At 41.5% G+C, this 13,808-nt stretch overlaps 1 protein-coding gene across 1 annotated transcript; it reads left to right on the top strand.

The window, feature by feature from the left end:
* The first annotated feature begins 8,403 nt into the window (after positions 1-8,403).
* Positions 8,404-11,539, top strand: LOC131444447 (piggyBac transposable element-derived protein 4-like). The gene is made up of 3 exons (XM_058614761.1): positions 8,404-8,512; positions 9,645-10,894; positions 11,062-11,539. Exons 1-3 carry the CDS (start codon positions 8,458-8,460, stop codon positions 11,494-11,496), a joined length of 1,740 nt encoding a protein of 579 aa, XP_058470744.1. The 5' UTR covers positions 8,404-8,457; the 3' UTR covers positions 11,497-11,539.
* Positions 11,540-13,808: the final 2,269 nt, after the last annotated feature.

Genomic DNA, 13,808 nt, shown 5'->3' on the forward strand with positions numbered 1-13,808 from the left:
CATGGAAAATAGATTTTTTTTGTGGACCTTGCCTTTTTTTTTCTTTTTTTCTTTTTTTTACAAAACTGTAAACAAACCTTTTACGAGCCCAAACTAAGCACACTCGTTTATCAAACGCTCAGGTAATAAATTTTAATGAATACAAAAACGATCTACGCCCAAATAAATCTTTATGTAAACAAAGCCAGTAACAGGGTAACGTCTCTCGGCTCGGCCTTTAAAACATCTGGACTCGCAGAGGCGGCGGCGGTGGCCGCGGCGGCGGTGGTGGTGTTTGTGGTGGTGGTCACAGGGAGAGAGAGAGAGGGAGTGTTGGTCAAGTCTGGAGGGGTGGTCCTGGTCAGGAGTCAGACCCAGCTGTTGTGGCCTATTTATCCATGCCACAGCTCCAGAGGTTGTGGTGCTGGAGGGGCTGGATGAGTTTGTGTGGCAGAGCATGAAACGGAGGGAGAGAGAGGGAGAAGGAGTATGTTTGACAGGGAAGGGGGTGGAAGAAGAGATGGATGGGAATGATGAGAAGCAGATGGAGGGCGTGTTTTCATATTTTTTTTTTTTTCTTTTTGTCTTTCAAAAACTATCTGCCTGTGACGCAGGTCGGGCTCTCCAGGTGCATTGTGGGTAGCCTGGAGGAGCGTATGCTCAGCCTCTTGCGGTTCCAAATTGATCGCGGAGGACTGGCTGCGGCGATGCAGCTGTCTGTAGCGGTGGAGGAAGTATTCGGATCATTCACTTCAGTAAAAGTACCAAACCGGCGACTCAGCGTGTACAGACGTGCTTAAGAAAATGAACTTAAACTACTAAAAGTGAAATACACATGATTGGTATATGATTATATGCTTAATACTGAGGCATCAATGTAGCTGGTTTTTGTGGAATACTTTAGGAATCAAACATTCATCAGTTACCACAGTGTTTGAGAGGTTTAGTCTTAATCTAAAGGTCACAGGCCTCTGAATATGGTGAATTAATGAGACATGTTGAAAAAAAAGGTTAAAGTTATATGCCATGGCAATCAATTATGTTGTTATTTAGGCTTTTCACTTAAAAAAAAAAGACAAAAACCAAAAATTATAAAGGTCAACCTGTTAGTGATGCTATAGTAAAGGTCAAGGGTTTACCAAATTAAAGATTATTCATCGTTGACATTCTTCACTTTGGATTAAAACGGTGGACTCCACTCGCCGTCCACATTCGCTTGCACGGCAAAAGTCATATTCCCCTCTGAAATTGAGTTAAATCTAAAGTGTTATAAAATAAAAACAACACTTATAAGTCAAGTATAAGTTCCTGTGAGTTGCATTTGAATACAGTACGTGAGGAAATACTTGACTTTCCAGCTCTGTCGGGCAGAAAGGTGAGCCTGTAGCTGCTCAGCGAGATGATGTGAAACACACAGCCGAGCGCTGGAGGCTTGACAGCTCTTTAACGATCTGCAGGCTGTGTAATTCGACTGGTCTTCACTCCCCTCCACCCACCTCTCCGCTCTGTGCGCTGCAGCAGCCAGAACATTCCTCACACATCTGGCCCCCGAGTCTTTCCCAAACGCTCCATCTCCCACCACTCTGTGCCGTAATTACCCACAAGCCCTGTGTTCTCCTTTTCTCTTTTTCTTTTTATGATCCGCAGCCCCCTCCTCGGCCCAAATCATAAAAGCATGGAGCACACAAACGTCATTTATAGTCATGATTTAGAAGGAAACACGCATTTCTCGTGTCGTGTATAGAGATGTGCCATCCAGAAATGTGCTTTTCCCTCAGCAGAGCATGTGTTGCCAGAACTTATGAAAGACAAACATAGTGAATCAGTTATCCAGTTTGAACCGTCATTTCTCCTCTACATAGTTGTTTGCCCCTTGAGATGTTTGTGCTGTTTTTGAAGCAGCCGAGTAAGGAGTGGGAGTGGGAAAGAGGAGAAGTCTGTGATGATAAACGTGACTTATGGGACTGTGCGCGAGTGTTGTTTTCCAGAGCTGGAGAATAACTAACTACTTTTACTAGAAGGCACTGTACTGAAGTAAAACACTGAAGCGGTTTCATTCAGTATTTTCATTTCTAGCTTGATTGAAACTTCTACTCCAGTTAATTTTAGAGGGAAAATACTGTACTTTGTATTCTACCTTAATGTTAAAGTTGGTTTACTGACAAAAACATCTAAGAAGTTTATTATGGACATTTTTAGCAATACTTATCATACATTGATAACAATTATACCACTGACCCTAAAATGAAAGCACTAAATCAACTTTCAGATGTCTCCTTTCAACTCCTCTGAAGTCTAGATAGCATTTTAAAGCCAAAAAGGGGCACGTTATCTATTCTTCTTCCAAAAAGAAATTAAATCCGTTTTTTTTCTTCCCTTCCCTTCACTTTCTTTTTTTTTTTATAAATAAACCTAGTCTTTCTGAAATGATGAGCCACATGCATATTTATATTAATAAAGGGATTGTGTGGCTTAAAACAGTGAATCTTGGTGATTATGTTGGCAATTATGACATAATTAGTAAAACTACTTAATCAATGTACTTTGAGTTAAAGGTCCAGTGTGTAAAATGATGAAATTATTTTTAAATTGACGATAAATAATTATACCAAGCCTTACAATCAGGTGATTATATGAGACTTATCTGTATCTGAAGCTGGGTCGCCACAACACAGGCGGCCATTTTGGGGCACCATGTTCAAAAGCCCATGATGATGAGCCCAATAATAATTCTACATTTTACACACTGTACCTTTTAGTAACACAATAAGGAGAAATATCTCAGATTAAAATATGAAAATAAAGTGCATTGCTGTTTTCCAGTATTATATAGCACAGTAACATGACATAAATACCATTGGACAGTGTTTCCCAGGTCACCATGTCATAAAAAATCACCATGGTGCGATTTAACACTGAGTTTTTTTTGTGCACTGCCGTATTGCTTTGCATATTTCTTCCACCCTCTCTGCGTGTGAGAGAAAAGCATCAGGGTCAGAGGTCGACGGTACGTGGGGTCACTCAGTGCTGATGAGAATGCGCCGAGCCACATGTCTGAGCATCCACAGGAAGTGAGGGCGCATGCAAGAGGGCGCAAATACAGGAAGGCGCTTTGTTGTGGCTCCCTGCCAGGAAAGAACCATTGTTAAAAGTGCCCGTCCGTGTTTTTTATCTGAAGGCACTGTTTACTCCTGCTTTGTCTGTAATCTCAGGCCTCTCGCTCCTGTACCTCCCACTGCTGGATCTTCGCCACACATTTGTCTTGCAGCTCTTGTGTTTTCCAGATAGTGGCTTACTTTTCACACTGTGGGAACAATTGTTGCGACACTTGAGCGCCTGCTATCTGAATTGGATTAAAGGCTTGTATGGAGGTGAATAACACCCACTAGAGCTGACGATGGGAACATATATATATATATATGCGAGCAGAGCAGCCCTGTGACAAAACCCTCACAATACCTGTAAATTAAAAAGGTGGACACATAAGAGGAAGGTTTGCAATAAAGGGAAGAAAGGAACGTAATAGTGCTTTATAGTACGAGTGAAGTTATACTTTTTTGTTTGTTTTGAGCCACATGACCACATCGTCCCACGAGGAAAGAAATCAGACACTTTTCATTGCCCTTTTACCAAGAACAACAAAGGTCTTTCTGCTAAACTGGTGTGAAACAGATTTATGACCATTAACTGAGGCACTGCTTCAACACCTACAAGGATCATTTGTTTTATTTGAGGAACATTTCTTTGTTCCATGTGGCTCCTGTTGGTCTGATCTTTGGTTTTCACTTCCAGGAGACTTGTCACACTTTGGTGTAGGTGTGTGATCCAGTCCTCGTCAGTCCTGTGTGTGACGAACCAATGTTACTATGCAAATTATACTGCTCTACAAACACAGTATCTTCCCAAGGAACATTTGACAAAATTTGATATGTTTTGACAATTTGTTTTGTTGGATAAATTTAGCACAGTTGAAGGCCAAAAACATCAGTGTTTGTGCCAGCTCACAAAGAACTTTTCTTAATAGCATGCTTCCCCTCTCCTGTTATCTGATTTATAAGATTTGAAGGATTTTTCCCATAGTTGGTTCCTGATTTATTGACATTTCTCTCTATAAGTGCCAATAACTGAATAAATATGGAATCTGTTTGCTTAAGAAAACTGTGCTTTTGTACAAAATATATTTGTTGCAAGTGTGTTTTACCCCTGAGATCTTCCTTTATGATATCCATCTATTGTATACACAGTAGGTTAAACCATTTGACATATTTACTCTGTTTCTAATTCAGCAATATGTCAATGTTTTTGGACAAAAAAAACAACCCTCCAAACTCCTTCAACTTAAATGCGTATGGCATCCATCTATGCTGTGAAAGCTCCTTTCCAAAGAACGTTTGTCGCTAGTAGAGCGTTTCTCCCCTGAGATCCCTGACATTCCTTCTCTTTACAGTCCGAGTGTACGTTCAGCGGCCCCGCAGCCCTGCTCTCCCTCATCAAATCCCCTCGGTCTGCCTTCAATAGAAATGGAAATTTGAGGCCCTCCTCTCCCGCGGCTCTTCGTCTCCTTGCTCCACTCCCCCAGAATGAGCCAGGATGTTTTGAGAAGTGGGATATTGCTCCTAATGGATTCCAAACATCACAAAAGTTTATTAGGAAGCCGGGGCATTGTAAAAGTGGGAGGTGTGGGGGTGTAGCATTTGTAGGACAGGGGAGGTCGTGGGGGAGATGCGGAGGTGTGGAGAGAGTTTTGTCTTTGCAGAATTTTAGATTTTAATCATCTCTGCTGTAGAAAATGACCATTAACCTGCTGTATTTGTAGTTTAGCCACGCTTCCTCTCTCTCTCTCTCTTTTTTTTTTTTTTTTTAGCCTTCTCTTCACAGTTTTATTTGGTGTGACAAATGCAAATCAAATGACATTTGCTTGGTCTTACACAGATGTGACCTTTGGCAGCCAGAGTGCAGGTAAATGCTGCTTCAGGGAGCGCATAGTACATTTGCATGCAAAGTTTAAGGGAATTGATTAATGGAATAAGTGTGTCCTTGGCTACACTAGGCGACAATACCCCCCTTTCAGCGAGTCAGTCAGTGTATTTACATGCATGTTAAAAGTCCGATTTTAGTCAGACTAAGACAATAATACAGTTTTCTTAATGTCATGTAAACAAGGTAGTCCGACTAGTCTTAGTCGGACTAAAATACCTGGATAATGGGATTCATAGTCTGATTACTCCTGCATCTATACGCTTAGTCGGACTGGAGTCGGACTTGGCGTTCTGTGCATGCATCCAAAATTTCCTCCCTGGTCTTTGACCCGGAAGTAGAAATCTGCGTGTGTGAATGTGACTTAGCTTAACTGGATTTAGCGCAGCTTCTGTCAGACAAACATGTTTTTGGCCTGGTGTTTAAGATCTTTGGTAAAAACATGTATGTTTGGGGTGAGTATTAATAGAAGGACGCAAGCATATTTAGCTTTGAAGTCAGTCTCCACATATAATTAGACAGGAAAGGAATTTTGACACAAGTCTGATTCTTAAGTAGTGGCCACTTGTCCCTCCAGTATTTACTGATTCTGAGTCATAAATATTCCAAATGAACTTTCTGAATCAAAATTCACCAAACCCTTGAATTTGGTGAAAGGTTTTGTTTTTTACGTGTCCTTAAGTGAGTCTGCAAGGAATAGTACTTGGTCATCAAAACAGACAGACTAGAAAATGTGAAAGAAAACATGGCAAGAAGAGAGAAAAAAAGTAGTTTGACATTTTGAAAAGATTGTGAGCTTAGCTTACTTACCTGGCTTTGTCTCAACACATTTGTGCTGATTTAAACAGACCAGGGATAATGTGTTCCTTAGCGAGGTAAAGGGGATTCAGTCAACTTATAGTTCTTGACTAACAAAGCGGTTCCAGGACATCGCCCGCATGAATGCAATCAATCTTCTCGTCCAACTCTCGGCAAAAAACAAATAGGCCTATCCCTCAAATGTCAAACAATCCCTCTCAGTAAATGATTTATGCGTCTTACACCCATCTTTTTGATAGCCAGTATGAAAACAAGCTTCGAACAGAGCATGTGTGTGTTTTCAGTGCAGTTGAATGCTTGTGCACATGTGTCTTTGCATAGTTCTGCGTGTGCACGTCCAGTGGAAGCGAACGGAAAATAGAGAGTCGGATTGAATGCCTTTGCAGTGTGTTGGCTTGTGTGCTGAAGCACATTTCCTTGATGTGTGTGTGTGTGTGTGTGTGTGTGTGTGTGTGCGCGTGCTCATGGCCTCCACTTGGCTGGATCCATCCCTGCGTCAGAGGCCATAATCTGGTCCCCTCCTCACAAAGCCTCCCTTTGATGTGCCTCTGCTGCTGCTGCTGCTGCTTCCTGCCATGTTCAAATAACGCCGCACAATCAAATTGCCTCCAGTGAATGCATTTTAATAGCGTTATTGATCAGGCTTGAATAATTCTACAAGTGCCTCTCTCAATTCTTTCCATGCCTCCGGCTAAACCCCCACCTGGCCTCACCATCGTCACTTTAGAAGTGAAGCACTGAGTTGAGGAGTTCTGGAAGGACAAAATACCCTCCAATGATTTGGCCTCTCAATGGGTGATGGGAGCTTCTTTAGAGAAAAGGTGGCATTTCTTTTGTGAATTACTCCTAGATCCTTTAATCCTTTAGTCCCATTTCTGAGACATAAAAACATGATGGCATTCCTGCATCCTTATGTATTTTCCACCCAAATTCATTGAAAACATCACTTGTTGATTTAAAGGCATCTGATTGGGCATCTAATACTAGTTAGGTAAACCTAGCAACGAGTTTCTTTACTCTGTATGTGTTTTAGAATATATGTTTGGAAGGACAACTAAATGAACCTTGAAACTTGTCTGCTTTCTTGGTGAGAGTTAGTTGTGAAGATTGATTCTGCCAGTGGACGGATTCTTAAATCATACTTGTGGAAATAAAGCCTAGAGGAGGTGCAAAGTTTCAGTTTTCTTTTTTGCTTACACTAATAGTTTTTATGGATACTTTTTTTTATCAAAATGATCCTGCCTACTGTACCCTCAAATACATAAATGAAAAAAACTGACAAATTCTTTTCAAAACTTTGGTTTGATAAAACAAGTGCAGACCTGGATGAGAATCTGAGAGTGGCGAACGCACACTTGACACGGCATTACCGCTTTAATTCATCAATCACCAAGGCAAGAAAGAGTCATGTGAGGGGTTTGCACATTTATTTCCACTTGAAGTACATTCAAGTTTCTATCCACATGTATCCAAGCTTCTTTAACACACAGAAATATTCCCTTGACGTTTCATATTGTGAATGACGATCTATTGATTTACATGGCGTGACCTGATGGGCAAAAAACCTTTTCACACCAATCCTACATAGCAGATAACGGACACGTCAACCTACAAAACTGCTAGATATCTTCCAGTACATATCTCCCAATCCCTCTATCTACAAAGCCACGTTCCTTTCCTAGCAATAATATTTAATCAAAGTTTTAAGGCCAAGAGTTAACTACTTTAAGTGTTCACAAATTAGGGTATCCTTTATTTAATTTGTACCAGCTAGAGTAGTATTGAATGAGCTTGTTTTCAACTGCGTCGCCGTCGATGAGGTTCGTGGTAAGGTCACCTCCATATCATCATTTGGGATTTCCAGCAGTTGTGGTTTCTCTGGCCACAGAAACTCTGGCTCTTGAAGAAAAGAAGGACCTTGAACCCAATTAAGGTTGCCGTCCCAGGTAAGCTTCTCTTTCATCTGTTTTGGCGAAACCCAGAGGGTCTTACTGTAGATAAGATTCCTTATGATGTCATTTATCAGTCAGCACTCAGACTAGGGAGTTTGTGAGGTTTGGACCCTGCAGAGGTTCTTCATAAATGTCTATTCATTAAATCAAATAAAATGATTAATATTTAATGTCATATGAGTAGGGTAGGCTATACTATTTAGCACATCACACTATTCATTTGCTGTGCTAGTGTTAATCTGTTATTTTGGATTTGTTTGGGGTGGGGGTGGGGTCAGGCAGTGTGTCAATTTAGCTCTATGTTTTTGTGGTGTAAGTGAATTATTAAATCATGGATTAAAGAAAGAAAAAGACACACTGATAGCCTTTATTCACATTTTATCACAGTTGCTCATTATCATTATCGTCACTAAAACAGTCAGAATACCCTAAACACTCCTATGCGTCTAAGATTTCCTCTACATGCCCTCAAATTTGTTGAAGATGAATTTAAATGTGTTTTTTTCTTTGAGTAATCAATTATTTAATTATTCACTTTGATTACACCACAAAAACATAAGAGCTTTTTATTTGATCTAATTGATCAACATTTACATTTCTTCACCCGCGATTTCCCTTGTAAATATTATTTTCGGAATTTCCGGTTTTATTTTGTAGTTTTTCGGTTGGATTTCCTGTCCTGCGCCGGAAGCGAATTCACACAGGATCACTGCATCACACAGGCTGTGTTATGATTATTTCAATGTCCGCGGGATCGCCACACGACACTCTTTGCCCCATTCAAGGTAACACTGTCTTGAAATAGACGTTTGACAAGAGCCACGGGGGTCCGTGTGTCCAGCTGCGGTGAAATATAACCTTCTAAAGGCTTGCATTCTACAGTTAGCATGCAAATCAAGCAGCTAACAGCAGCTAGCTTACTCCCTACCTGAACATCAGAGAGCATAAAGGAGGAGTGTTCGATGTTTTTGCGACTGTTTGTTAGAGAGAGGATGTCCTTGATTGTGTCTGTCCCTCCCCTTGTGTCTGTTTGTGTGTATATTAGTGCTGCAAGTAATGATTTATAAGACATTTAAATGGCAGATAATATTGACCCATTTTGTACAGAAACCAACAAATTACTATTACTAATTATTATTAAAGGTTACTGTCATAGGGGAGCAAATAAAACATGAAATAAATATGTATGAAAAGCTGAAATAATTAGTCGATTTGTCATTGCAGCCCTAGTGTACAATATGAATGTTAACATGTAAAGTGTCTATTGTGATGACTCTATTACGAGTGATTACTTTTAATTAATTAAAGAAATTAATTAAAATAAAAATGATTTATTTTGATATGTATTTTTGTCCTCCTGATCGGCTGTAGCTCGATTAAACTTTGCTTTATTGCTCCGGTTTGATAAATTAATTAAGTTTAGATTTAGTTCAATTGATTAATGCAGGACGATGTGTTACAGTGTAATATGTAAACAGTTAAAGTGCCAAGGTTTTTTTTCAGTCAGTTGTCAGTGTTTACATGCATGTTAAAAGTCGAATTTTAGTCGGACTAAGACAACAATTTGGTTTTCTTAATGTAAACACGTTAGTCTGATTAAAATCAAGCTATTCTTAGACTATCATACCTGTATAATGTCATTCATAGTCTGATTACTCAGACCTGAATCGGAGTTGTGTTTTATTTCCACTCTTTGACTCCGAAGTAGAAGGAGACGGCGTACAAACTGCAGTACTCTTGGTGCAAATCAAATCAATTGGTGGCGGCGTCCGATTGCTCTTGCTCTTACTCGGACTATGACCTTAGTTAAACTGTGCATGTAAACATACTGAGCCTCTGCACTGTGTTAAAGTCGTGTTAGAATTGGACAGCAAACTAAATCTCTCTAATGTTCCCATGTTTTCCATTTGCAAAAAGCAGCAGAGTCTACGATGCAGGCAGACAGCGAGCCTGCGGAGCCGGAGGAATCGGAGAAAGCATCAAACAGCGAGGACGAGGAGGACGAAGGCTTAGGTGATGTACCTGACCACCAGCTGGCATCTGATTTTTCATTGGATTCATCGGAGTCTGAGAATGAGGAACCCACAGGGGAGGGTGGCTGGATATCAAAGAGTAGGAACATTGTCTGGTCTCCCACTGAAAATCAGACGGTCCCTTATGAACCAGACACTGATGACACTGATTTGAAACCAGGACCAACTCTTTGGGCCACATCCAAGATGCACTCTCTGGAGTCAGCCTTTGATTTATTTATTACAGAGGAGATTGTCAACGTTATTGTGGAAATGACCAACAGTCAGGGGAGACACAAGGTTCCAGATTGGCGGGATATAGATGCCACTGAACTGCGTGCATTCATTGGAATTCTGCTGTTAACTGGTGTGTACAAGTCAACAAATGAATCCATGCGAAGCCTTTGGAATGCAGAGACTGGACGCTCAATCTTTCGGGCGACAATGTCCATCAGGACATTCAATAGGATTAACTCTACTTTGAAGTTTGGTGACAGTCTTAACAAAACTTCAAGCCATACAGATGACAAACTAGCAAAATTCAGATGCATATGGGATAGATGGACGCATCGCCTCGGCCTGCTTTTCAACCCTGGCCAGGATGTCTGTGTGGGTGAGCACGTTGTGCCCTTCAGAGGCTGCTGTGCATTCCGTCAGTACATTAATAACCCTGCCAGGTACGGCATCAAAATCTGGGTCACCTGCGACGTTGAGACGTCTTATGCTTGGCGTATGCAAATAGATATTGGGAAACCAGCTGACGGTTCCTCAGGGTTTAACAAGGGACACAGGGTTGGCCTAGAGATGACGGAGGGGCTCCGAGGCAACACCGTCACATGTGACAAGGTGTTGACCTCCTATGAGCTGGCAGAGGAGCTGCTGAACAGGAAAATGACATTAGTGGGAGCCATTCGCAAAAGCAAGCCCGAAATCCCCCCACAACTGCTCCTGACAAAGACGAGACAGACTCACTCCTCTCTTTTTGCATTCACCCGAACACACACCGCTGTGTCGTACATACCCAAACTGAGGAAGAATGTGCTGCTTCTCAGTACAAAGCATCATGAGCGTGCTGTCAGCAACACGGAGAAGATGAAGCCGCTCATAATCATGGACTACGACCGCTGCAAAGGATGTGTTGACAACCTGGATAAGGTTTGCATCCGCTCACACTCTTTATTCATACACAAATAACATTTACTTTCATTATTAATCTGTTGAATATTTTAAAACAATGAGCTGTTTGGTCCAGAAAATGTTGAAAAATCTGTTCCCCAACCTCGACATTCATGTTCAGTTTGTTTTTATTTATTTATTTGCAGGTTATTGCCACCTACAGTTGCAGGAAGAGAACCCATCGGTGGCCATTGGTGCTATTTTACCATCTTCTCGATATTTCGGTCTACAATGCCTATGTGCTGTGGACAGCAGTGGATCCCACATGGAACAAGGCCAAGACCTACAGGAGGAGGACTTTCATTGAGGAGCTGGGAAAGACACTGGTGGCACCTCATATGGCACGGAGACCACGTCTTCCACGCGAAGCAAGTGCTGTTGCCATGATAAAAGAGTTACAAGACAGAGAACCCATCTCAGAAAATTACAACCCCAGGAGGAGGGGGACATGTGACTTTTGTACTGGCAAAAGAAAAAGATGCACCATGAGCTGTTCTAAATGTGGCAGATTTGTGTGTAAGGTGCACAGCACATGTATTTGCAACTCATGTCGCTTTTGTCCCATTGTAAACCTTCAATGAATGTTCATTTTTGAGAACAAGACAATAAAATCATTGAAGGGTACAGACATGAGTACATTTTATTGACTTGATTGCTCTTATTTTTTCGAAAACAAAAAAGAAAAGAGAAGAGGATAACGACAACCACGATATGTGACAGTGAATGCAAGCGAAAGGGAGACAGAGAGATATGGGTTTATGACGTCATCACTTTCCCAAAGAAGTGTGAGTAGTGTTTCGTTGTTGTCGGCACAAATACGCAAAGGTGGGGTTTTGAGGTTTTCCCCACTCTGGGGTCCATTCTCCAAAAATACAGTTTCAGGGTTCCCAAAATGCCGTTTCCGTGTGCATAAAACACTGATATGATAAAAAGAAAAACTTGAGCTGATTCACCGAGACTTGTTTCCGTGCATGTGTGAACAGGCTATAGTGATGCAATGTGTTTGAACCCCAACTTCATTCTATGTTTTTGTTTGAAAACTCTGGGGCTACACTAAGAAACCTTATCCCAAGAGAAGCTGAACGTTCCCAATATAATTGATCCTTAAATTCATCCCACTGATGAAATAAAAAAAAAAATACAGAGTGCTGTTCCAACTTGTAAAACGTACATTCATGGGGCTAACGGGTATGCTAGTGGCCAGAAGGTGAATGCATGTCATTGTGTTGTGCTGGAAGTGACGCACAGGAATTCGCACCACTGCCAACGAATAAAATGAATTAAGAAGAAATAATCATGTTCGGGTCTGGCATCACAATCAATGCCAGTAGGAAATAAACCAGATATATACAATATATAAATAAAAAACACATTTCAAAAGTCAATTGACCCAGGAACGAATGTCGATTTATATATACACATTCACACCGGTCAAAACCTCTTTGAGTCTGGATTTGAATGTGTCCCCCCCCCTCCCTTTTATCTCTTACCAGCCGGCCTTTTCCAAAGGTTTTAAACCGATCATATTAAACCAAAATATAACATGTTAAATGGACTGCCATGCTAGGTTTAGCTACCTTTCTGCTAGTCGTAGCTGGATATTTAACAGAAGTCAGTAATCCTTGTTCCAGAGGTTGTGTTGAATGTTTTCATCCAACGCTTTGTGAAAAGATCGCAGACACAGTTCAAACCGTGCGTAACATTAGTGCATACAGCGGTCATCTGCTCCTCCTGTTTAAACCCAGCCTAATCATCCCATAATACAAGAGGAGTCGTTTTCTCACTGCCGCTCAGTAGTTAACAGGAGAGTGCATAGTAAAGGTACAGCGGAGGGGTCGGCGGGTCAGGGGAAGACAGGAATGTTCTTGCCATGCTCGCCCCACACCTCCTTCAACGGGCCAAGTTAACCGTTAAATCCCCCTTTCTACTCACTGGTGACCCGTGACTGATGCAGGGGAGGGGTCGCAGGGTCAGTGCATAGTGTGGGGAGGACGGAGAGCTTGAAAGATGATCGCGATGATGATAGCGATGATGAAGTTGGTACCAGAGGGAGGGAAGGAGCTAAAATAATGATGGGGGTGAAGCCAGGCGAGGAGGCGCATTTGTCTCTCCACTCGTTTATCCCCTCCAATTAGGATTATTAAATCCAAATCTGTCCTCCCGATTCATCAGAGCCCACATTGCTTGCAAATGACTCCCAGGTGTGTTGAGGACATGGGGATGAGACCATGACTCTGCTTATGGATGCAGTCACGTAAGCAGCCTGGAGACTTCAAATAAGTCAGTTACGAATAACGAGTATCAAGTGAAACTTGCTTCCCTTCAGTGTTACTTTACTCCCCCACACATGTAGATGAGCTGACTTGGTGAAACGACGCATGAACTCACAAACAAGCTTGTTAATCCCCATTCTCTCTAGTCAAGAACCTGTTTAATCCTGGATTTAAACAGGTTTTTCATTCGGCGGAATGTGATCAATCAGCAGACACTCTTGGGTCAAATGACTCCGCAATGTGCACAGGTTTTTGGAGGCTTTGTCTCCGATTGGGACCAGTAGGAGCACACTTATCATCCAGCAGTTAAGATTAATGAAGTTAGCGATCTATCAGATCATCTAAACACATGGTTCTCAAACTGTGGTGCGTGTACCACCAGTGGTACGCGAGCTGCCTCTGGTGGAAAATCAGAAATACTGATCACCTGTCTATACCAGGGTATGTGATCGGATTGCGTAGAAGATGAAACAAATAACAAAAAAAGAAAAATAAATTCAATAATAATAATTTGTCACCTTATCTTTCACTCCATCCTAATCTAATTTGGCCATACCAGTGTGGGAAGTACTGTATATGTGAGGAAGAGGAGGAGGATGAAAAGTCTATTAACACCACTG

The sequence above is a fragment of the Solea solea genome, chromosome 18, assembly GCF_958295425.1.
Source record: "Solea solea chromosome 18, fSolSol10.1, whole genome shotgun sequence".
Taxonomy (NCBI): domain Eukaryota; kingdom Metazoa; phylum Chordata; class Actinopteri; order Pleuronectiformes; family Soleidae; genus Solea; species Solea solea.

What these genes read in the sequence shown, in the direction of transcription:
- LOC131444447 (XM_058614761.1), top strand. Translation starts at nt 8,458, where the DNA reads ATGATTATTTCAATGTCCGCGGGATCGCCACACGACACTCTTTGCCCC. An exon ending in CACTCTTTGCCCCATTCAAG is followed by an intron (nt 8,513 to 9,644) that starts GTAACACTGTCT and finishes ATTTGCAAAAAG; the next exon opens with CAGCAGAGTCTACGATGCAG. An exon ending in GTGTTGACAACCTGGATAAG is followed by an intron (nt 10,895 to 11,061) that starts GTTTGCATCCGC and finishes ATTTATTTGCAG; the next exon opens with GTTATTGCCACCTACAGTTG.